Source organism: Oncorhynchus mykiss, chromosome 26 (genome assembly GCF_057628025.1).
Source record: "Oncorhynchus mykiss isolate SJ-2025 chromosome 26, ASM5762802v1, whole genome shotgun sequence".
Lineage (NCBI taxonomy): Eukaryota > Metazoa > Chordata > Actinopteri > Salmoniformes > Salmonidae > Oncorhynchus > Oncorhynchus mykiss.
Window position 1 is genome coordinate 38,321,168 of NC_143047.1, and position 23,464 is coordinate 38,344,631.

Sequence of the window (23,464 nt, forward strand, 5' to 3'; positions counted from 1 at the left end):
AAGTAATCCCATTACAGTCCCACTGAAAAACACATTTCCCCCGCTGAACACCATTCATACATAAGTAAATATCATAAACCAAATCATATTGAAATGAGGGAGCCAAGACAAGAAGAGACCCGCTCTGAGAGGCTTGAGGCATGATTTACATGCAATGTCAACTCCGTCGCTTGCCAGTCATGCATTATTCATCCATTTTATTGACTGCCGGGGATTCTATTAGGTGATAGCAGGATATTTGCCAGAACAAAAGCTGACGGTCGCTTTCATGATCGTTGGCCTTGCGTGTACAGAGCTGATTGACGGGCAAATTCAAAGAGTCGCTACAAGCCTGGGTGTTTTGTAGGAGATTCAAGACGGGGTGAGGAGAACAATTTATATTCAACACGCGACTTGCAACATACCATCCTGCTAGTGCTTAAACCAGATTAACAGCAAATCTTATGTCTTTGGCTATAGGTATTTTCTACAAAGCTTCAGTGTGTCTGGGTCAGAGAATTAGGAACGAGGCTTCTTCACTTGTAAAGGAAAGGGGGAGACCTAGTCAGTTGTACAACTGAATGAATTCAACTGAAATGTGTCTTCCGTATTTAAGCCAACCCTCAGGGGTGTGGGGGGCTGTTTTAATCGACATCCACGTCATCGGTGCCCGGGGATCAGTGTTTTTATTTAACCTTTATTTAACTAGGCAAGTCAGTTAATTAAGAACAAAATCTTATTTACAATGACAGCCTACCGGGGAAGAGTAGGTTAACTGCCTTGTTCAGGGACAGAAAAACTGAATTTTACCTTGTCAGCTTGGGGATTCAATCCAGCAACCTTTTGGTTACTGGCCCAGCGCTCCTACCCGCTTGGCTATCTCCCGCCCATAGCATCTTTTAAAAAGGGTCACCTGTCATGACTTCATCCCACAGCCTGACACTAGCAGATCCACACCACCAGGGGGCTACATAGGGACACAGCCTTGCTGATGCTACTGATTTGGCCTCAGAGCTAGAATGTACAGGCCACCATAGCAGAAGTAAAAGGCTGAGCATTGAGCATCATCTTTTTGCCTTTATACATTATCAGGGTAGAGACACCATGTTGTATGTTATGACCAGCTCTTGCAACAGCTACAAGTTGCAAAACGTCTAACAGAGTAAATACAGAACTGACTGCAGCAGTAATAATTATTATTGCTCATTTTTTCTGCCTCCATCCAAACCATGGCCGGCAGTTTATACAGATATCCTTTTTTAAACCACTCAGACAGCGCTGGCACGAACACACTGCCAGACAATGCCAGACGGTGTTCATACACAGACATGGCTCATACTCAACTTCCCATTCTCCTACATTCCATTTAAATCACTGCATTCTTGCCTTCACCATGTTTCATCCTACATCAAAAGGGGGAGATGAGAGGTTATTCTATATGGTCTTTCGTATGTTTACGAGACTATATGTTTCATACGTTTACTGTAGACTATAGACCAGGGAAGGGCAACTATGATTTGGGGGGGTCACAAAACATCTGAACTCATCATGAGGGGCCGAGGTGGTCTGGGTCTGCGGACCCACGGCGGTCTGGGTCTGCGGACCCACGGCGGTCTGGGTCTGGGGACCCACGGCGGTCTGGGTCTGGGGACCCACGGCGGTCTGGGTCTGGGGACCCACGGCGGTCTGAGTCTGGGGACCCACGGCGGTCTGAGTCTGGGGACCCACGGCGGTCTGGGTCTGGGGACCCACGGCGGTCTGGGTCTGGGGACCCACGGCGGTCTGGGTCTGGGGACCCACGGCGGTCTGGGTCTGGGGACCCACGGCGGTCTGAGTCTGGGGACCCACGGCGGTCTGAGTCTGGGGACCCACGGCGGTCTGGGTCTGGGGACCCACATGTGCACACTCCCCCCCCACCCTATATTTACGATCAAAACATTTTGGCTACCCCCCTCTTGCCAGCAGAGATAAAAACATATATATATATTGTTTAAGAGTAGTTTTTTGCAATTGTACACATTTTGCCATGGGGGCAAAGAGAAGATTTTGCAATTCTTTAACAATTTAATGCAATTCTACCCCTTTTGCCATAAGGTGGAGAGAAATGTTAAGATTCATTTTTTATTTTTTTGGGCATTTTCCAATTAAAACAAAAATGAAAAGATATTAGACAATATAACAAATGACAATAACCTTACAAGACAACAGACGTGTGTACATAAACAATACAAATATGTATTTTTTTTAAATACACACAAATATACAATAAAAGAAAGTCAAAATAAAAAAATGAGACATTAGATCATATGGTCGGTCACTAAACTACATATTATACATTAAGTGTGAAACATTACGCAAGGATTACATAGAGATGCAATCAATATGATGTGTGATTCTCCATATAGTCAATAAAAGGTTGCCAAATTCTGTAAAATGTCTTTAACTTATTCCTCAAGCAGTAAGTGATTTTCTCCAGTGGGATACAACTATTAACTTCTGATAGACACAATGCAACCGGCAGGGAGGAATCCGATATCCATTTCAAGGCAATACATTTCTTGGCAATCGCTAGCAATATTTCTGTTAGCTTTATAGTATGGCTTTGCCTAAGATTGGTGTTAGTAAAGTTACCCAGTAGACAGACCTCCGGGTCTAAAGGGAATGCAACCCCATTAATTGAGGATACTGTATCTCAAACCCCCTGCCAGAAACCGTGTAGTTTTGAACACTGCCAAGTGGAATGAAGGAATGTTCCTTCATCTGAGCCACATCTAAAACATAGGGAGGAGATATCAGGGTTGAACTTGTGCAATCTAGACGGGGTGATATTGAGCTGATGGAGGAAATTAAACTGGATAACTGCTTAGAAATGTAATATGTTATCCGAGTGAGACTGACTAACAAAATCAATGGGGGAGCCACAGCCGTTAATTTGACCATGATTACTAAGTTTAGATAGGTCAATTATTCTAGCAGCCAGCTATCAAAAAAATGTCAGCTGACATGAGCGAAAGGAGTGACTCTCAGTGACCGACATAAGAGAAAAACTGCTCATTCACACACAACCACAGCCACTGTTGAGTAGAATGAATCTCCAGACCTCTCTAAGAAACAGACTGGCCAGAGGAGACCCTGTAGAGAAACTGCTCATTCACAACCACAGCCACTTGAGTAGAATGAATCTCCAGACCTCTCTAAGAAACAGAACGGCCAGAGGAGACCCTGTAGAGGCAGCCCTGTAGAGGAGACCCTGTAGAGGAGACCCTGTAGAGGAGTCCCTGTAGAGGAGTCCCTGTAGAGGAGTCCCTGTAGAGAACTGCTCATTCACAACCACAGCCACTGTTGAGTAGAATGAATCTCCAGACCTCTCTAAGAAACAGACTGGCCAGAGGAGACCCTGTAGAGGCGGCCCTGTAGAGAAGTCCCTGTAGAGGAGACCCTGTAGAGGAGACCCTGTAGAGGAGACCCTGTAGAGGAGTCCCTGTAGAGAAACTGCTCATTCACAACCACAGCCACTGTTGAGTAGAATGAATCTCCAGACCTCTCTAAGAAACAGACCGGCCAGAGGAGACCCTGTAGAGGCGGCCCTGTAGAGGCGACCCTGTAGAGGAGACCCTGTAGAGGAGTCCCTGTAGAGGAGTCCCTGTAGAAACGACCCTGTAGAGGAGTCCCTGTAGAGGAGTCCCTGTAGAAACGACCCTGTAGAGGAGTCCCTGTAGAGGAGTCCCTGTAGAGGAGTCCCTGTAGAGGAGTCCCTGTAGAGGAGTCCCTGTAGAGGAGTCCCTGTAGAGGAGTCCCTGTAGAGGAGTCCCTGTAGAGGAGTCCCTGTAGAGGAGTCCCTGTAGAGGAGTCCCTGTAGAGGAGTCCCTGTAGAGGAGAACCTGTAGAGGAGTCCCTGTAGAGGAGTCCCTGTAGAGGAGTCCCTGTAGAGGAGTCCCTGTAGAGGAGTCCCTGTAGAGGAGTCCCTGTAGAGGAGTCCCTGTAGAAACGACCCTGTAGAGGAGTCCCTGTAGAGGAGTCCCTGTAGAGGAGAAACTGTAGAGGAGTCCCTGTAGAGGAGTCCCTGTAGAGAAACTGTAGAGGAGTCCCTGTAGAGGAGTCCCTGTAGAGGAGTCCCTGTAGAGAAACTGTAGAGGAGTCCCTGTAGAGGAGTCCCTGTGAAGAAACTGTAGAGGAGTCCCTGTAGAGGAGACCCTGTAGAGGAGTCCCTGTAGAAACGACCCTGTAGAGGAGTCCCTGTAGAGGAGACCCTGTAGAGGAGTCCCTGTAGAAACGACCCTGTAGAGGAGTCCCTGTAGAGGAGTCCCTGTAGAGGAGTCCCTGTAGAGGAGACCCTGTAGAGAACCTGTAGAGGAGTCCCTGTAGAGGAGTCCCTGTAGAAACGACCCTGTAGAGGAGTCCCTGTAGGGAAACTGTAGACCCCTCTCCCTCCAACTCTCCACCTTAAAACATATTCTCTCTGACTCATCCTATAAACAGTTTTTTTATCAGGCCAGAGATGCTACCGCAGCGAGACGTCAACCACCTTCGAGTGTCAGCGCCAGAACTTGAACATAAATCAACATCGTCCTCTTACCGAGTCATCGCCATCTCCACACATCTCCATAAACTTCCTGTCGTGGGAGATACGGGATTCACAGTCTACTTCAACAGCTCTGATAGCCATACGGTTCCATACAGTCGACCAATTATGAGGCTCAGTACGGATTCCCTCCTCTTTTCCTCCCTCCGTTCCAATTATTACAAAGTGACAGGGCTTCTCTTCCTCTGAAGTCTTCCTGGGAGGGAAGGGACGCGCTGAAGGAGAAACTAGATCAGATCTCCACTCTGCCAGCGGTTGCTTAATTGTCAATCCTGTGTTACAATGTTAGAATGGCCTAACTTAATGTATTCAGCACACGGCTGTGCGTGTTCCTGGGTAAAGTGGCCTGGGTAAGAAAGGAGGACCTCCCATTTGTTCAGCACAAGCTCTAATTAACAATGTAAGCACCCCCTCAACCCCCCATCCCAGAGTACCACAAGGATATTTGGAATGTGCGCAATGAAGAACATCTATTGTAATGCATATTTAACTTAACTCTCCTTTTATCAGTCTGCCACACTCAGCTGTGGTTTTCAAAAATGACAGAGAGAGGATTAGAGAGGATTTTTTTGCATCCAAGACCAATATACCAAGATAGTGAGATTGTCTCAGTCCCGGTAGAGTTGACTGAGGCTGATATGAAAGTGTCTGACACTACGTTGAAGATGTTCTCTCCTTAGAAGGAGACAATGTCCTTGTCAAGCTGAACTTCAGAAGAGGCGTGTTAAAATGTGCGAGACAACGTTCTTAACCAAAATAATGAGCTCTCATCTCTCGTCTCGGTTTCTTAGCCTGTCCCCTTCACTTACATACTTATTACCGGAAGGGACAAACTGAAAACACGGCTGTGTGGTAACCAGGTAAACCTCACACAAACCAAGGCAGGAACTTTGGAATTGGCCAGAACTCGACCCTGTGTGTGTGTCAGTGTGTAGAGTCCTGTGAGTGTGTATAGAGACCGTGCAAAAATGAAAATGAATACAAGGGTTAACTCAGATAGCCACGTAGCCACTCTGTTAGCTATTCTGTCCACGCAGCTCTCCCAAGGGGTTTGGCTTGATCCACAGCTCTCCCAAGGGGTTTGGCTTGATCCACCGCTCTCCCAAGGGGTTTGGCTTGATCCACCGCTCTCCCAAGGGGTTTGGCTTGATCCACAGCTCTCCCAATGGGTTTGGCTTGATCCACCGCTCTCCCAAGGGGTTTGGCTTGATCCACCGCTCTCCCAAGGGGTTTGGCTTGATCCACAGCTCTCCCAAGGGGTTTGGCTTGATCCACCGCTCTCCCAAGGGGCTTGGCTTGATCCACCGCTCTCCCAAGTTGTTTGGCTTGATCCACCGCTCTCCCAATGGGTTTGGCTTGATCCACAGCTCTCCCAAGGGGTTTGGCTTGATCCACAGCTCTCCCAAGGGGTTTGGCTTGATCCACAGCTCTCCCAAGGGATTTGGCTTGATCCACAGCTCTCCCAAGGGGTTAGGTTTGATACACAGCTCTCCCAATGGGTTTGGTTTGATACACAGCTCTCCCAAGGGGTTTGGTTTGATACACAGATATCCCAAGGGGTTTGGCTTGACACAGCTATACTAGGGGTTTGGTTTGATACACAGCTATCCTAGGGTCTTGGCTTGATCCACAGCTCTCCCAGGGGAGGGCTAAGAGTGTGACACTCTCCCGGGGTTTTAATTTGTGAACTCCCTGACACGGCTGGCAGCCCAACCTTGTTGTCTCCCTGTTTAAGTGGCAGTATTGTTGGCCCTGTCGGTGGCGCGCTCAGACACTCAGGCCCAGTGGCGCTAACACCTCGGGGTACAGGCGCCAGCTCTTTAAGTGTTTGCACTTTGGGCACAAGGCACAAAGGAAGCTGGTACTGCTATAGGAGTGTGACTAGGAACGTCTGAGGGCTAGAGGAACATAGTCACACTACCTTACGGACATGTTACATGACTGATTCAATCATCAAATTGATTCAAACACTACAAATGAACACAACTTGATTTCTGTGCTAATATGGATGGATATAAACAAAGTAACTTATGGCAATGAGATTAAAAAAGTATTTCCAGTTAGACAGCCATTTGAGGTCATTTACAGCCATTTGAGGTCATTTGATTTATACTGTTGAGTTGGAAGAAATGGGTTCACAAGGAATACACCTTTAAAATCCTCTGTAAAAATAGGGCTTTCGGGTCCAACTCACCTCTCCTCAACAAGCTTGTCTCCCACCATCCATCGGACGTAGGGCGCTGGATAACCCGTCACCACACACGGCAGCAGCAAACTGGCCCCCACCACTTTGGTCACAGGAAGTGGCTCTACCAGGAACTCCAGTTCTCTCTCCTCTCCGGTTTCTGTCCAAACAAAGAACAGGGTCGACCTCTGGTTAACGTGTGTCATCATTCCTCACTTCAAAAGACATCCTGAGATCTGATCTGGATCAGTAAAATGAACAGCAGCTCTGGTGACCACTCAGGAGGTCACCCAACTGGCTGAACTGCTTTGCCCAAAGTTAACCCCTTGAGATGGCGAAAAGACAGTGACTCTGAAGGTATGTTTAACCTCTTAATTAATAACCTCTTAATTATTTTAAGATTTTTTTTTTGGGGGGGGGGGGGGGGGGGTTAAATTTCAATCAATTCAAGAAATTAGTTGAAATTCCCTTCAAACAATTGCATTAATTTTCGATTAGGATTTTTGAAGTTAACTCAATTGCAATGGAACAGACCCCCAAAATGACCCAAAATGATTGTTCTCTCAGTCAACTGTTTCAGTCCATGTATGGTACCACCAAAGAACTCCTGAAACGGCCTGTTGCTTCTATGATGCAAAACATCTTGTGTGTATGTGTGTTTTGAATACACTCTCAGCCTCGGCTACACCTACTGGGAGACATTGAAAAATACACCAGCTGGGACTCGTTGAAGTGTGACTTACCACCTCTAATATCTCCTCTGCGCTGCCTGACAGACCCCAGCCTTTAACAACTCCACTAAATAAAAGTTCTGGGGGTTGAAGCTGTGACACAGTGGAATTCAGCCCCCTTTGAGTGGAGATTGAGGTACAGTTCCCTCTGATTAGCCCACTGGGGGCTCTCTCTCGCCGTGTGTGCGTCTCTCTCTCTCTCAATTCAATTCAATTCAAGGGGCTTTACTGGCATGGGAAACACATTCACATTGCCAAAGCAAGTGGAGTAGGTAAATGTACAAAAGTGGAATAAACAATAAAAATGAACAGTAAACATTACACTCACAGAAGTTCCCAAAGAATAAAGACATTACAAATGTCATGTTATGCATATACACAGTGTTGTAACGATGTACAAATGGTTAAAGTACAAAACAAAAAATAAATAAGCATAAATATGGGTTGTATTTACAACGGTGTTTGTTCTTCACTGGTTGACCTTTTGGGCTCCCGAGTGGTGCAAGATTTTTGCATCCCAGTGCAAGAGGCGTCACTGCAGTACCTGGTTCGAATCCATCACATCCGGCCGTGATTGGGAGTCCCATAGGGTGGCGCACAATTGGCCCAGTGTCGTCCGGGTTTGGCCAGGGTAGGCCGTCATTGTAAATAAGAATTTGTTCTTAACTGACTTGCCTAGTTAAATAAAGGCAAAAAAATTTGTAAAAAATCAAATTTCGTGTCAACAGGTCACAGATCTTGCTGCTGTGATGGCACACTGTGGTATTTCACCCAGTAGATATGGGAGTTCATCAAAATCGGGTTTGTTTTCAAATTCTTGGTGAATCTGTAATCTGAGGGAAATATGTGTCTCTAATATGGTCATACATTGGGCAGGAGGTTAGGAAGTGCAGCTCAGTTTCTTCTCGAGTGCCAGGTCTGTCTACGGCGGCCTTTCTCAATAGCAAGGCTTTGCTCACTGAGTCTGTACATAGTCAAAGCTTTCCTTAAGTTTGGGTCAGTCACAGTGGACAGGTATTCTGCCACTGTGTACTCTCTGTTTAGGGCCAAATAGCATTCTAGTTCTGTTTTTTGTTAATTCTTTCCAATGTGTCAAGTAATTATCTTTTTGTTTCTTCATGATTTGGTTTAATTGTGTTACTGTCCTGGGGCTCTGTGGGGTGTGTTTGTGAACAGAGCCCCAGGACCAGCTTGCTTAGGGGACTCTTCTCCAGGTTCATCTCTCTGTAGGTGATAGCTTTGTTATGGAAGGTTTGGGAATCGCTTCCTTTTAGGTGGCTGTAGAATTTAGGAAGGAAGTTAACCCACTGTTCCTAGGCCGTCATTGAAAATAAGAATTTATTCTTAATTGACTTGCCTAGTTAAATAAAGGTAAAATAAATAAAATAAAATACCATGGGAATGACAAAATCATTTTTTACTTGACTTTGGTAACCAGTTTATAATAGAAATAAGGCACCTCGGGCGTTTGTGATATTTGGCCAATATACCACGGCTAATGGCTGTATCCAGGCACTCCACGTTGCGTCTTGCATAAGAACAGCCCTTAGCCGTGGTATATTGGCCGTATACCACATCCCCTCAGGCCTTATTGCTTAATTATACAACTACTGTACCTTTTCTTTCCTCTGCCAAAGCAGATATGCTGAAGGTTATTGCACACACTACAGATGTCTAGGTCAGTCCTTATATAGTATCTATAGTATTACCTGGCAGTATGTAGAGCTATATAGTATCTATAGTATTACCTGGCAGTATTGTGAGCTGGGCCTCTTCACTGGTCTTGACGGGCCCAGCGTTCTCCACCATGCAGCGGTAGAGCCCAGCGTCGGCCTCCGAAGCGTTGCTCACCACCAGGGCTCCGTTGGGTAGCTGCACCAGCCTAGAGCTCAGCTCCAGGGGCTCACGCTCACGCTCCCACCGGGCTAAAGGCACCAGGTCTGGGTTGACATCGCAGGCCAGAACCTGGCTGTCTCCCAGGCGTATGCTGGCTGCTGCCGGCTGGCTGGAGAACCGGGGCATACCTGGGGAGGAAGAGGGAGGAGGGTTGGTGTTAAAAGTTCATGTTTTTCATTTCTGTTCTGCTGTTGCATTGATGACACATAAGCATGTTTGAGCTGAGAGGAGAGCGAGAGAGAAAGGAGGAGAGCGAGAGAGAAAGGAGGAGAGCGAGAGAGAAAGGAGGAGAGAGGAGGAGAGCGAGAGGAGGAGAGCGAGAAGAGGAAAGCGAGAAGAGGAGAGCGAGAAGAGGAGAGCGAGAAGAGGAGAGCGAGAGGAGGAGAGCGAGAGGAGGAGAGCGAGAGGAGGAGAGCGAGAGCGAGAGGAGGAGAGCGAGAGGAGGAGAGCGAGAGGAGGAGAGCGAGAGAGGAGAGCACAAGGAGACAGATCAAAAGAGGCTTGAGTTCTGCCAGTATGCTACTGCCTCCAGCTACACAGCTGTACAACCAGTTTCATGTGTTTCATCTGGAAATATGCCTACGTATCTGTGTACGAGTGGGCCTGGTCTCAAATCAGACAGAAATGGGACAGAAATACATTTTTCAAAATCCGATCCATTCCTAATCCATGTGTAAGAGGTAATAACCCCAGCCTGAACTACTCCTGGCTGTGATCCACGTTGGTGTAAACTAATGCATGTATCCCTGACAGAACGCTCCAGAACCCAGGGAAGCTCATTTGCTGTAGTGAGAAAAGATTTCACAACACTAATTAAAAAGCTGAATCCACAGGCTGTTTGTGTTCCTCTCCCTACTTTCATCTGTGATAATTATTTCCCGCGTTTAAAGCCATTGATCTGAAACCTCGGTCTATGCCGAGCGGCGTCAAGAAACCACACGGCAACAACATTTTAGTTTCAAGGAAACCCTGACCGAAATGGAAACACGGTGCAAGTATACTATAATATAGAAGTTAAACGATCTGGTCTTTAAAAACATTGGGCCACTTCTCTCTCACACACACACACACACACACACACACACACACACACAATGGGGGAAGAATTCAATGTGAGGCCTGTTAATGTGATGGTGGCCTGTGTGAATGTTTTGGTTGGCCGGGCTGTTTCCCTGGCGATGCGGAGTCAGTGGTTGTTGTTTGTTCTGGCTCGGTTGAAGCTGTGTGTCCGCAGACAGGAAGAAGTGTTGAAGCTGTGTGTGTGTGTGTGTGTGTGCGCACTTGCGTGCGTGCGTGTGTGTCTGTGTGTGTGTCTCTCTCTCTCTCTCTCTACAGGCGTTGGGCTCCCCTCTCAGGGGGTTGGGGTGAGGGAGGTGAGAGAGTGACAGCTCTGGAATATATCCCACTTCAGAGAAGGCTGAGAGCCGAGACCCCCGGCCACCGCTGAGACCCCGTCTCCACTCAGCACCACATCGCTTCTAACTGTTGGTGTGTGAGAGATGAAGCAGCAACACACAAACAAACACCTCCATAGTGGTGTCGTCATACATACACAAAACAGCCTGGTTTCTATGCGCTCTGTATTACTGTATAAGACAGACAAAGACAAACACTGCAGATTTCTCCACTACACATTCACTCTCACAGTAAAAGTCCACATAGAACCTCAAAGGCCTCTGAGTTGATGTGGCTGCAGTGACAGAGGATCCATCCTATATGTCTGTCTCTCGGGGAGATTCTGATCTGGAAATGCAGCACTGTGTTCGGTACAGGACATTCTAGGCAGCGATGAACCGTCAAATACAACCTTGAAAACAATGCCTGAAAGGTGACCTGCCTCCAGATGTGGGATGTATATAGCCTGGCATATACATGGCCGCCCCAGGCCTCACAGCTGCCTGAGGACCCCAGGGACATCATTAAATAGCTATGTTGGAAAATAGGGAGGAAAGGAGGTTAGTTAGGACGGAACGTCAACAGAGGGAGGGAAAGAACAGAACCTGTACTATATTGTCCATTTAATGGAAACGAAAGGAGACACTATCACAATACCCAACCTCACACACAGGTGGGAGTGTACTTTATCAGCCTGGCTGACTGGCTGGATGACTGGCTGGCTGACCAGTGCCCTGAGCACCTTCTCCATGCTCTTCACTTTGTATTTAGGCCCTGGAGCTACAGTGGTGGCCTCCCTTTCCTGTTGCCACAGTGGTGGCCTCCCTTTCCTGTTGCCACAGTGGTGGCCTCCCTTTCCTGTTGCCACAGTGGTGGCCTCCCTTTCCTGTTGCCTGTGTGATAGACAGGAGATTCTAAAGCTAACACTAAATTAATCACAATTCTCCCATTTAATCGACAGGGTGGCTCCTGATTTTCCAGCCGCCTGCCAGACGGTATCTATCACTGCTGCTCCAACGATCTTTACTCTTATTAACACTGAGTGGTGAGATAGGCCCATATCAACTCAGAGCAATAGAGTTTTAAGTGTTTGATATGCAGTGCAAATGCAGGGCAGCTTCCCCTGTAGGTCTGTAGTGTACGGAGCTGCAATTAAAATAACCTATTCCACTCAGACTGCCAACCACATACTTAACATATGTCATTTTTGGAGCTCAAGTCAAACTACCAGGGAAAATGACTAAGAAATGTCCTTAATCTTGCGTCATTCCCTGATCTAAAAACCTACATTACCTGCATTTGTTGGTAGTAAAAGTAATGATCATTCTGGAGATTAGTGAAACAGCACGGTGTCTGCTTTAAGGACGATACCCGTGAAAAGACAGAGGATCTCCCCACCTTTGAGCAAACTGAGCATCACACAATGTGGCTCCTACCATTTTAATTGAAAGCAGGTCTAGAATCAGTAAAGAGAGCTTAACGGAATATGCAGGCTTTAGGGATTTTGTATACTCGATTCAACAGAATTAGACTTTTTAGAAGCACACACACACACACACACACACACACACACAGCTTTAGGAATCTCTCCAACGAAATTCAACAGAATTAGTCTCTTTACAGCAGAAAATAGCTGCCGTTCTCCTTTTGACCAGGAGACATTCCTGGAGAGTTAGTCATGCCTGTTTTTCCAGCCCGTTAAGATCAACTTTCTTTCTCCAAATGAGGGGGGCAGAAGAAAAAAAGGTTTTGGGAATTGCCCACCGTTTGTGAGTCTGTACCTCATACACGGCTATTGAGTTTCAGCAGCGCAGGACTGGTTCTCTAACTGGTGTTAGATCCGTCTCCCTGTCCGGTCCTGTCAATGCCAATCATCCAAGAGCAATAGCTGGCCAGTGTTTGTAACAGTGGTGTGGACGGGGCAGGGAGAAGAATGCCCCGAGGCACTGGAACACAGATGAACATTTTGGGAGAGTCTGTTCCTTAATAATTCAAACTTAAAATAATAAATAAAATAAAATAGTTTTTACAGGAAACGTGCCATTGAAATCAAGACCCCTAATGAAGCCTCAATTCAGTGACGTGTGACAACCGTACTGGTGCTACCACCCCATAGCATGCCCCTTCTCTCAGGTACACTGTCACACACTGGCTGAACACACCAACAGAACAATCATTCTTATTGGCTGGACGCTTGATCAATTCCACCGGGTCACACGGAGCGAGACAGAGTCCGCTGGTTCAGAGCATCAAGCCGTGATTTGATAGGATGACCCTGGTCACTGCGGGGGATATTGTCAACACCCTACCCAATAGGAAGACTTAGAACAGTGTGAAGACATGTGATCGATCAGACGTTTCTCTGTGCCAGACTGAGTGATATTGAAGACGCAGCATCATGCTGATAATGGGGATAATATGCCATGTGTGGGATATGGTGTGTCGTGTCACGTACATTTTTGCATGCTGCAGGGATATTTGCCTTTGTATTTAAAATGGCATCTAGGCATCCGTAGCCTATTGTTTCTTAAATTCTATGGTCCGTAGCCAATCCCAGCCGTGCTCCCTTGAGGCCATATTGCCATATAAGAGGTCATTAATTCACTTATTCAAGGTTTTAGGACGTCGCTGAGAAGGTTCATAATCCTTCCTCTGTTACAACGACTCAGTCAGTCTCTCAACGGTGAGTTCTTTAAAGGACCGAGGAGGAGGCAGGTAGGCAGTTTTTAAAACACTGATTCACACAATCACAAGCAGCAGATAGACTCATGTTTTCATCCATTTTGGGGCTGTTTACAAAGTGTCGGAGAAACTCGGCTGGGGAAGAATTTACAGAAGCTGTTAAGCAATGGTATGAGAAAATAAATCTGTCCCTGGGAAAGTGACAGTACTGTACCTCAGAACCTCTGGGTTGGTAGGAAACACCAATGGCGCTCTGTGGGAGGTCAGGGCTCACATGACCAGGAAAAGGGGGAGGAATCCCGGGCAATATAAATAACCAGCGACCGTTCCGCAAGACAATCGCTCACATTTCCCCCCGCTTTGGCTGTCAAACATTCATTGCCTCATTCCAAAACACAGCAGTCTCCCTCCGAATCAAAGGCGGCCATTTTGTTCCAGTGTTTTTCTCTATTAAATGAGGAGTTAAGGAGACGAGAGCCAAGCCGTGTGTGTGGGCCATGCTAGCCAGGATCCTTGGGACGTCACACTGATGTCACCCCATTGACGTTGACATTTAAAATGGTTAAAATTAGGGATAGGTAAGGGTTAAGGTTTCAGGTAGTGACGTACCAAGGATACTGAATAGCACTAAAAGTGTGTGTCTGATGTGACCCAGTTCACTGGTGAGTTCAGAGCCTTAAGAGGCGGTGCATATTGCATGACTCCAACACAGGACGATGAATACTTTATACAGAAGGGAGATGAAGACAGCTACGTGCTTGCCTGGCTAGCATCCGCATGAGGAAGAGATGCTGTATACACCAGATAGGTTTGTAAACAAATGCATCCTTCCAATCACAAATGAATTACAGGTCTGACATCATTGAATGGCTGAAGACATTGGTAGAAACTCGTTCGCCTACCCAATTCTGTTAGAAAAGTGAAAAAAGGCAGTGAGGGAAATATACCACCTGCAGTACCTTAGGAAAGTATTTACACCCCTTGACAATTTCCACATTTTGTTACGTTGCAGCCCTATTCTAAAATTGATACTTATCCTTGGCAATCTACACACCATAACCCATAATGACAAAGCAAAAATAGGTTAGAAATGTTTGATTTATTTTTTTTAAACAATAAAAAACAGAAATAGCTTATTTACATAAGTATTCAGACCCTTTGCTCTGAGACTCAAAGTTGAACATCCTGTTTCCATTGATCATCCTTGGAATGTTTCTACAACTTGATTGGAGTCCACCTGTGATAAACACAATTGATTGGACATGATTTGGAAAGGCAGACACCTGTCTATATAAGGTCCCACAGTTGACAGTGTATGTCAGAGCAAAAACCAAGCCATGAGGTCAAAGGAATTGTCCCTAGAGCTCCGAGACAGGATTGTGTCAAGGCACAGATCTGGGGAAGGGTACCAAAACATTTCTGCAGCATTGAAGGACCAAGAACACAGTGACCTCCATCATTCTTAAATGGGTCTGAATACTTATGTAAATGTGATATCAGTTTATTGCTTTGTCATTATGGGGCATTGTGTGTAGATTGATGAGGTGAAATAAACTATTTAATACATTTTAGAATAAGGCTGTAACGTAACAAAGTGGAAAAGGTTCTGGGGTCTAAATACTTCCGAAGGCACTTTATATCTAAAGGAAATCTACCGCATCCTGAAAGGCTGTTTTCTTGGGGCTCCTCCGTAACCAGTGCCTCCGTTAACCTCCGTAACCAGTTCCTCCGTTAACCTCCGTAACCAGTGCCTCCGTTAACCTCCGTAACCAGTGCCTCCGTTAACCTCCGTAACCAGTTCCTCCGTTAACCTCCGTAACCAGTGCCTCCGTTAACCTCCGTAACCAGTGCCTCCGTTAACCTCCGTAACCAGTGCCTCCGTTAACCTCCGTAACCAGTGCCTCCGTTAACCTCCGTAACCAGTGCCTCCGTTAACCTCCGTAACCAGTGCCTCCGTTAACCTCCGTAACCAGTGCCTCCGTTAACCTCCGTAACCAGTGCCTCCGTTAACCTCCGTAACCAGTGCCTCCGTTAACCTCCGTAACCAGTGCCTCCGTTAACCTCCGTAACCAGTGCCTCCGTTAACCTCCGTAACCAGTGCCTCCGTTAACCTCCGTAACCAGTGCCTCCGTTAACCTCCGTAACCAGTGCCTCCGTTAACCTCCGTAACCAGTGCCTCCGTTAACCTCCGTAACCAGTGCCTCCGTTAACCTCCGTAACCAGTGCCTCCGTTAACCTCCGTAACCAGTGCCTCCGTTAACCTCCGTAACCAGTGCCTCCGTTAACCTCCGTAACCAGTGCCTCCGTTAACCTCCGTAACCAGTGCCTCCGTTAACCTCCGTAACCAGTGCCTCCGTTAACCTCCGTAACCAGTGCCTCCGTTAACCTCCGTAACCAGTGCCTCCGTTAACCTCCGTAACCAGTGCCTCCGTTAACCTCCGTAACCAGTGCCTCCGTTAACCTCCGTAACCAGTGCCTCCGTTAACCTCCGTAACCAGTGCCTCCGTTAACCTCCGTAACCAGTGACTCCGTTAACCTCCGTAACCAGTGACTCCGTTAACCTCCGTAACCAGTGACTCCGTTAACCTCCGTAACCAGTGCCTCCGTTAACCTCCGTAACCAGTGCCTCCGTTAACCTCCGTAACCAGTGCCTCCGTTAACCTCCGTAACCAGTGCCTCCGTTAACCTCCGTAACCAGTGCCTCCGTTAACCTCCGTAACCAGTGCCTCCGTTAACCTCCGTAACCAGTGCCTCCGTTAACCTCCGTAACCAGTGCCTCCGTTAACCTCCGTAACCAGTGCCTCCGTTAACCTCCGTAACCAGTGCCTCCGTTAACCTCCGTAACCAGTTCCTCCGTTAACCTCCGTAACCAGTTCCTCCGTTAACCTCCGTAACCAGTTCCTCCGTTAACCTCCGTAACCAGTGCCTCCGTTAACCTCCGTAACCAGTGCCTCCGTTAACCTCCGTAACCAGTGCCTCCGTTAACCTCCGTAACCAGTGCCTCCGTTAACCTCCGTAACCAGTGCCTCCGTTAACCTCCGTAACCAGTGCCTCCGTTAACCTCCGTAACCAGTGCCTCCGTTAACCTCCGTAACCAGTGCCTCCGTTAACCTCCGTAACCAGTGCCTCCGTTAACCTCCGTAACCAGTGCCTCCGTTAACCTCCGTAACCAGTGCCTCCGTTAACCTCCGTAACCAGTGCCTCCGTTAACCTCCGTAACCAGTGCCTCCGTTAACCTCCGTAACCAGTGCCTCCGTTAACCTCCGTAACCAGTGCCTCCGTTAACCTCCGTAACCAGTGCCTCCGTTAACCTCCGTAACCAGTGCCTCCGTTAACCTCCGTAACCAGTGCCTCCGTTAACCTCCGTAACCAGTGCCTCCGTTAACCTCCGTAACCAGTGCCTCCGTTAACCTCCGTAACCAGTTCTCAGTGCAACCAGCAAGAGGGAACAGAACCAACATCCTCTCTGAGAGGGGGCTGTTCTGGACAGCGTCTTATGACCAGTGAAAACACTGAATGAATCTAATAAAGTAGCAGCTGAGGTACTTTGTCATACTACACAAACACCTGACAAACAGTCCCATTGAGAACATTATGCGATGAACAGTCTGGCAGCATCTTCACGACAGATTTATCTTGTTAAAAAAAAAAGTGGAAGGGATTTCGAAAGCGTCATATCTTTCATGAAGATGCAACACCATGTCTTGTGATGCCAATCTAGCGACATTACACCAATGTTATCTAGACAGGGTAATTGGCATCAAGCCTGACACGGAATCGACAGAGAAGCCCTACTAAAACACACAAGGCTATTATTGTACGTGTGTAGAGGAGAGGTTAATTGTATCCACCTGCACGTGTCCTTTACAAGCGTGAGGCGACAGGTGTGATTGTGACAGCTCAGATACAAAACACTAACAAACACAATGCTAGCCTACATACACAAATTGACAGAGGAAACCAAAATGGCCTCTACTGATACCCTATGAAAAGGGGGATATTGAAGAATGAGAAAGGCCATACACCAATCATACAGCTGGCATCAACCCATTAAAACCTATAGAAGCACAAACAGGTTGTTTTTCCTGACTGTGTCAGTTCAGTCCTAAAAACATGGGAGCCGTCACACATCACAACCCTTCTATAGACTGAACACTCCATAAGTAAGAGACAGAAGATGGATGGCTGACACTGCGGAGGAGAGGCAGCTTCAGACGGGGTAGTTATTTTATCTGTTGGACTGGAAATACCAATTCAGGGTGCTGACAGTGACAAGAAAGAGTACACTCTGGGCCTGTAACCAATCTCAGCCCTGAGAAAATACCAGACAACCATAAGACAACCATGGTATTTCAGGTCAGATGACGATCACACATTCTGACTGAATACCAAACAGACTGAAAGACAATGACACCCATTCAACCATTTGGATTGAATTTGAGGAAGTCGGACTGGTCACTGTACACAAACCACAGCCCTAAATTAACATATAGAGTTCGCGCACCGTCAAGTTGAGAACGCTTCTCACCAGAGGGGTTGACAGGAACAACCTGGCTTGTGTGCAGGTGGCCAGAAATCAATGGCGTCTTCACATAGCTGCTGTTAGAAATATCTCCCTGGGACAAGAGACTAAGTGAGCCGTTAAACCGCTTCAGGTGCTGCCCAGATGTTGGAGCTACGTCGAGTTCATAAACATTTAGGAGGGCTGTGTTAGGGTGTGCGCGTGTGTGGCGTGCTGGGCCAGAGGCCCAGCTGCCTTGAGTCTCAGAATAGGAGCTTCTAAGCGGAGAGTCACATCGTGTTTACAAAGCCTCTCAGTCTTCAGAGAAGTGTTCATACCAAAGGGCTCAGGAAAATTAATTTAGACATAAATCAGGCTTGCTGGGTCAGTGCGAGACGTAACGTAGAAACAGTTAGCATGACGCCTAATTTACCACACAGAGCTACCTTGATGGGCAACATTGCTTAGAATGTCCACTACAGGCTGAATAACAGTTGTTTAAGATAAATCCAACTTGATAAATCCGGTCTAGACAACGGCTGACAGTGGCACATAAGAGGACCATGTATCAATCTACTGCCCTGGCACACTGGTTGGTTGGCTGGCACACTGGTTGGTTGGCACACTGGTTGGATGGCACACTGGTTGGATGGTTGGCACACTGGCTGGTTGGTTGGCACACTGGCTGGTTGGTTGGCACACTGGCTGGTTGGTTGGCACACTAGTTGGTTGGTTGGCACACTAGTTGGTTGGTTGGCACACTAGTTGGTTGGTTGGCACACTAGTTGGTTGGCACACTGGTTGGTTGGCACACTGGTTGGTTGATTGGTTGGTTGGCACACTGGTTGGTTGATTGGTTGGTTGGCACACTGGTTGGTTGGTTGGTTGGCACACTGGTTGGTTGGTTGGCACACTGGTTGGTTGGTTGGCACACTGGTTGGTTGGTTGGCACACTGGTTGGTTGGTTGGCACACTGGTTGGTTGGTTGGCACACTGGTTGGTTGGCACACTGGTTGGTTGGTTGGTTGGCACACTGGTTGGTTGGTTGGCACACTGGTTGGTTGGTTGGTTGGTTGGTTGGCACACTGGTTGGTTGGCACACTGGTTGGTTGGTTGGCACACTGGTTGGTTGGTTGGTTGGTTGGCACACTGGTTGGTTGGTTGGCACACTGGTTGGTTGGCACACTGGTTGGTTGGTTGGCACACTGGTTGGTTGGTTGGCACACTGGTTGGCACACTGTCAGTGCCTGCTGGGGGCCCGGGGGAGGAGGCGCAGCAGGGTGCATGGCACAAAGATAAATTGTTTTGAGAGAAATGTTGCGGATGGTGAAAAGGGACAGGACGGTTGCCATGGGAACATCACACACACACATGTTGTGTGAAGATAATGTGAGAATTGGCTGACGTGTCGAATTTCTCATTTGAAATGATTATAGTGGTTTTAATAACACGTGTGGTTTTACAATGAAAAGGTATTAAACACTAACCTCATTAAAAGGTACCATAACATAATGTGTGGGGGAAAACAACTTAGATTTCTACATGCTCCAATTGAAGACGGCAATCTATTCAACCATACATCTAGATGGGGTGTCCCGAACAGATGCCTGAGCAGAAGAAATAACCATAAATGTATTGGCCAAGGAGAGGCTATACGGACACGCCTGGTGTCCAAACGGTGTACTTACTGGCCTGATATTATCTCCACCATCAGGCTACTTCCCTCTCCTTACTGGCCTGATATTATCTACACCATCAGGCTACTTCCCTCTCCTTACTGGCCTGATATTATCTCCACCATCAGGCTACTTCCCTCTCCTTACTGGCCTGATATTATCTCCACCATCAGGCTACTTCCCTCTCCTTACTGGCCTGATATTATCTCTACCATCAGGCTACTTCCCTCTCCTTACTGGCCTGATATTATCTCCACCATCAGGCTACTTCAAAACCTGTCAATACCAGGACACAGCATCTTCTCCACACAAACAAAAGCTGTCAACGCCACGGTGCTGTCTCAGTGGGGGGTCTCGGCTGACTTCTTTAATTTCTACCCGGCCAGGTTGATGTAAATGTGCTTCAGGGCGTCCTAATCAACAGACTGGAGACGAGGTATTGTGTATTCATGAAATGTAAATCAACAATTTAAAATGTTTCAAAGCTGGGATTATAGGATGCAGATCCTGATACTGCTTATCTGGGTCTTTTGTTGATGATATGCCTGAAGAGGATGAAGAGGAGTGAGCGAGTGTGTGTGCGTCTGTGTGTTCAGCCCTGCATGGTTCCTGCCAGTCACCAGCTAAGGTAATGCCCTGTTTCTAGAGGAAAAGCCTGTTTCATTACAGATAACTGAGTTGTATCTGAAACAATGCTGATTACATTAGGGCCCTTAATCGTGTTAAAGTGTCTTATTTTATCCCTCTGAACTTAGCTCATTCATGGCCCATTTGTGCCGACCTTCCCGCAGAGGTTGTTGCCAGGGGAGACCGTGGCGCCGCGGGGAGTGGCTGCTCCCGTTACAAAAGCTCAGGTAAATGTTTTGTCAGGGCAGACTGCAAACCTCTCACTCTCTCTCTTGCCTTGTTTCTTATCACACACAGAGACAGAGAGAGAGACAGAGAGAGAGACAGAGAGAGAGACAGAGAGAGAGACAGAGAGAGAGACAGAGAGAGACAGAGAGAGACAGAGAGAGACACAGAGAGAGAGACAGAGACAGAGACAGAGACAGAGAGAGACAGAGAGACAGAGATTCAAAAGAGAAGACTGATGTCGCCGGTAAGGACCTGCCAATCACATCCAACACCAGTGTCAACAAAGACACTGCGATCTAGCGACTCAAACCATGAGCCATCCAATGTCTGAGGCTCTCCTTCTTCCCCAAGTCTCTCAGCGACTGTCACTTCTTCAAACCCCACTACCCCTCCACCAGCCCCACCCCAACGAGGGGCCTCCACCAGCCCCACCCCAACGAGGAGCCTCCACCAGCCCCACCCCAACGAGGGGCCTCCACCAGCCCCACCCCAACGAGGGGCCTCCACCAGCCCCACCCCAACGAGGGGCCTCCACCAGCCCCACCCCAACGAGGGGCCTCCACCAGCCAGCTCAACAGGCCATCCTGATAGCGGATAAAGAGAGCAGAAACACCCAAAACCCCTTTGCCAGTTGATGGACAGACATATAAAACCCTGAGGGATAATATTACTAGCCCTTTCAATGCCCTCCCTTCACCCTTCTCTTTCTGTGTCTGTCTGGCTGTGCGAACACATTTCAGTCAGGGCTTATTGGGAAGAGAAGGCCTGCTGCTGGTGCTTATCGCGGCGGAGCTAGCAGCCCATCTGCAGATGTTATCAGTTCTGTCGGCCTGTTTATGCTCGGCCTGTTTATGCTCGGCCTGTGCCAGGAAGCCTAATGGAGAACTGAGAGGATGTTAACATGTGAGGAGGGGAGGAGGAGAGGGAGGATCTAATTAAACAGCACACGTCCTAAGGGCTGTTGAGAGGAGGAGTGTTGGGATATGTAGGGGAAAGGGCAGCCCATACCAGGTGGATGTGCTGAATGCACGTGGTCTCAATGCACAGACACACATGGGCCTAAAGCGCATCGGATCCTGGGATGAGTCCCCTGGAATGTAGCAATCTGTGTAGTTCCTATCAACAGACCAGACTCTATACATTATATAAAGACCTACCCTGCACAAACACACACGTGGCTCGTGAAAGGAAACCATAGGACATGTGTAGGTGTCCCGTCACATAAATACTGCAAGAGAGAGTTCTCTCCCTACATCTGTTGCCCACAGCGACGTCAGTGACCAGGTTTACATGTATGAATGATCTACGTAGTGATCTGCCAGTAGTAATCAGCCATAAGGTCACAAACGTCTCTGTATTACAATGAAACTGTAGTGGGTCTACAGGGGTCTACTAGGGATGTGACGATTCACCGATATGGATCAGTACCCGGTTCAAATGTCTGAGAAATAAGTGCATTGGTCAGCGGGACACTTGATCAAAATCATTAAATAAGTTGGTTAACATTACACTATAGATTATTTAACAGGTTTGATCAACATTACACTATAGATTATTTAATGGTTTGATCAACATTACACTATAGATTATTTAATGGGTTGATCAACATTACACTATAGATTATTTAATGGGTTGATCAACATTACACTATAGATTATTGAATGGTTTGATCAACATTACACTATAGATTATTTAATGGTTTGATCAACATTACACTATAGATTATTTAATGGTGTTGATCAACATTACACTATAGATTATTTAATGGTGTTGATCAACATTACACTATAGATTATTTAATGGTGTTGATCAACATTACACTATAGATTATTTAATGGGTTGATCAACATTACACTATAGATTATTTAACAGGTTTGATCAACATTACACTATAGATTATTTAATGGTTTGATCAACATTACACTATAGATTATTTAATGGTTTGATCAACATTACACTATAGATTATTTAATGGTTTGATCAACATTACACTATAGATTATTTAACAGGTTTGATCAACATTACACTATAGATTATTTAATGGTTTGATCAACATTACACTATAGATTATTGAATGGTGTTGATCAACATTACACTATAGATTATTTAATGGGTTGATCAACATTACACTATAGATTATTTAATGGGTTGATCAACATTACACTATAGATTATTTAATGGGTTGATCAACATTACACTATAGATTATTTAACAGGTTTGATCAACATTACACTATAGATTATTTAATGGTTTGATCAACATTACACTATAGATTATTTAATGGTTTGATCAACATTACACTATAGATTATTTAATGGTTTGATCAACATTACACTATAGATTATTTAATGGTTTGATCAACATTACACTATAGATTATTTAATGGTTTGATCAACATTACACTATAGATTATTTAACAGGTTTGATCAACATTACACTATAGATTATTTAATGGTTTGATCAACATTACACTATAGATTATGTAATGGTGTTGATCAACATTACACTATAGATTATGTAATGGTTTGATCAACATTACACTATAGATTATTTAATGGGTTGATCAACATTACACTATAGATTATTTAATGGTTTGATCAACATTACACTATAGATTATTTAATGGTTTGATCAACATTACACTATAGATTATTTAATGGGTTGATCAACATTACACTATAGATTATTTAATGGTTTGATCAACATTACACTATAGATTATTTAATGGGTTGATCAACATTACACTATAGATTATTTAATGGGTTGATCAACATTACACTATAGATTATTTAACAGGTTTGATCAACATTACACTATAGATTATTTAATGGGTTGATCAACATTACACTATAGATTATTTAACAGGTTTGATCAACATTACACTATAGATTATTTAATGGTTTGATCAACATTACACTATAGATTATTTAATGGTTTGATCAACATTACACTATAGATTATTTAACAGGTTTGATCAACATT

General features: G+C 46.1%; 1 protein-coding gene across 50 annotated transcripts in view; it reads right to left on the reverse strand.

The window, feature by feature from the left end:
- LOC110506206 (neogenin) overlaps positions 1–23,464 on the reverse strand; it is a 216,073-nt gene that overhangs the window by 92,197 nt on the left and 100,412 nt on the right. For all 50 annotated transcript variants that reach the window (XM_090222960.1, XM_090222972.1, XM_090222964.1 and 47 more), the window contains exons 3-4: positions 9,226–9,501; positions 6,756–6,906 (exon numbers count right to left, since the gene is read on the reverse strand). In XM_090222960.1, coding sequence (XP_090079086.1) covers positions 6,756–6,906; positions 9,226–9,501 — 427 coding nt within the window. The remainder of the gene's footprint in view (positions 1–6,755; positions 6,907–9,225; positions 9,502–23,464) is intronic.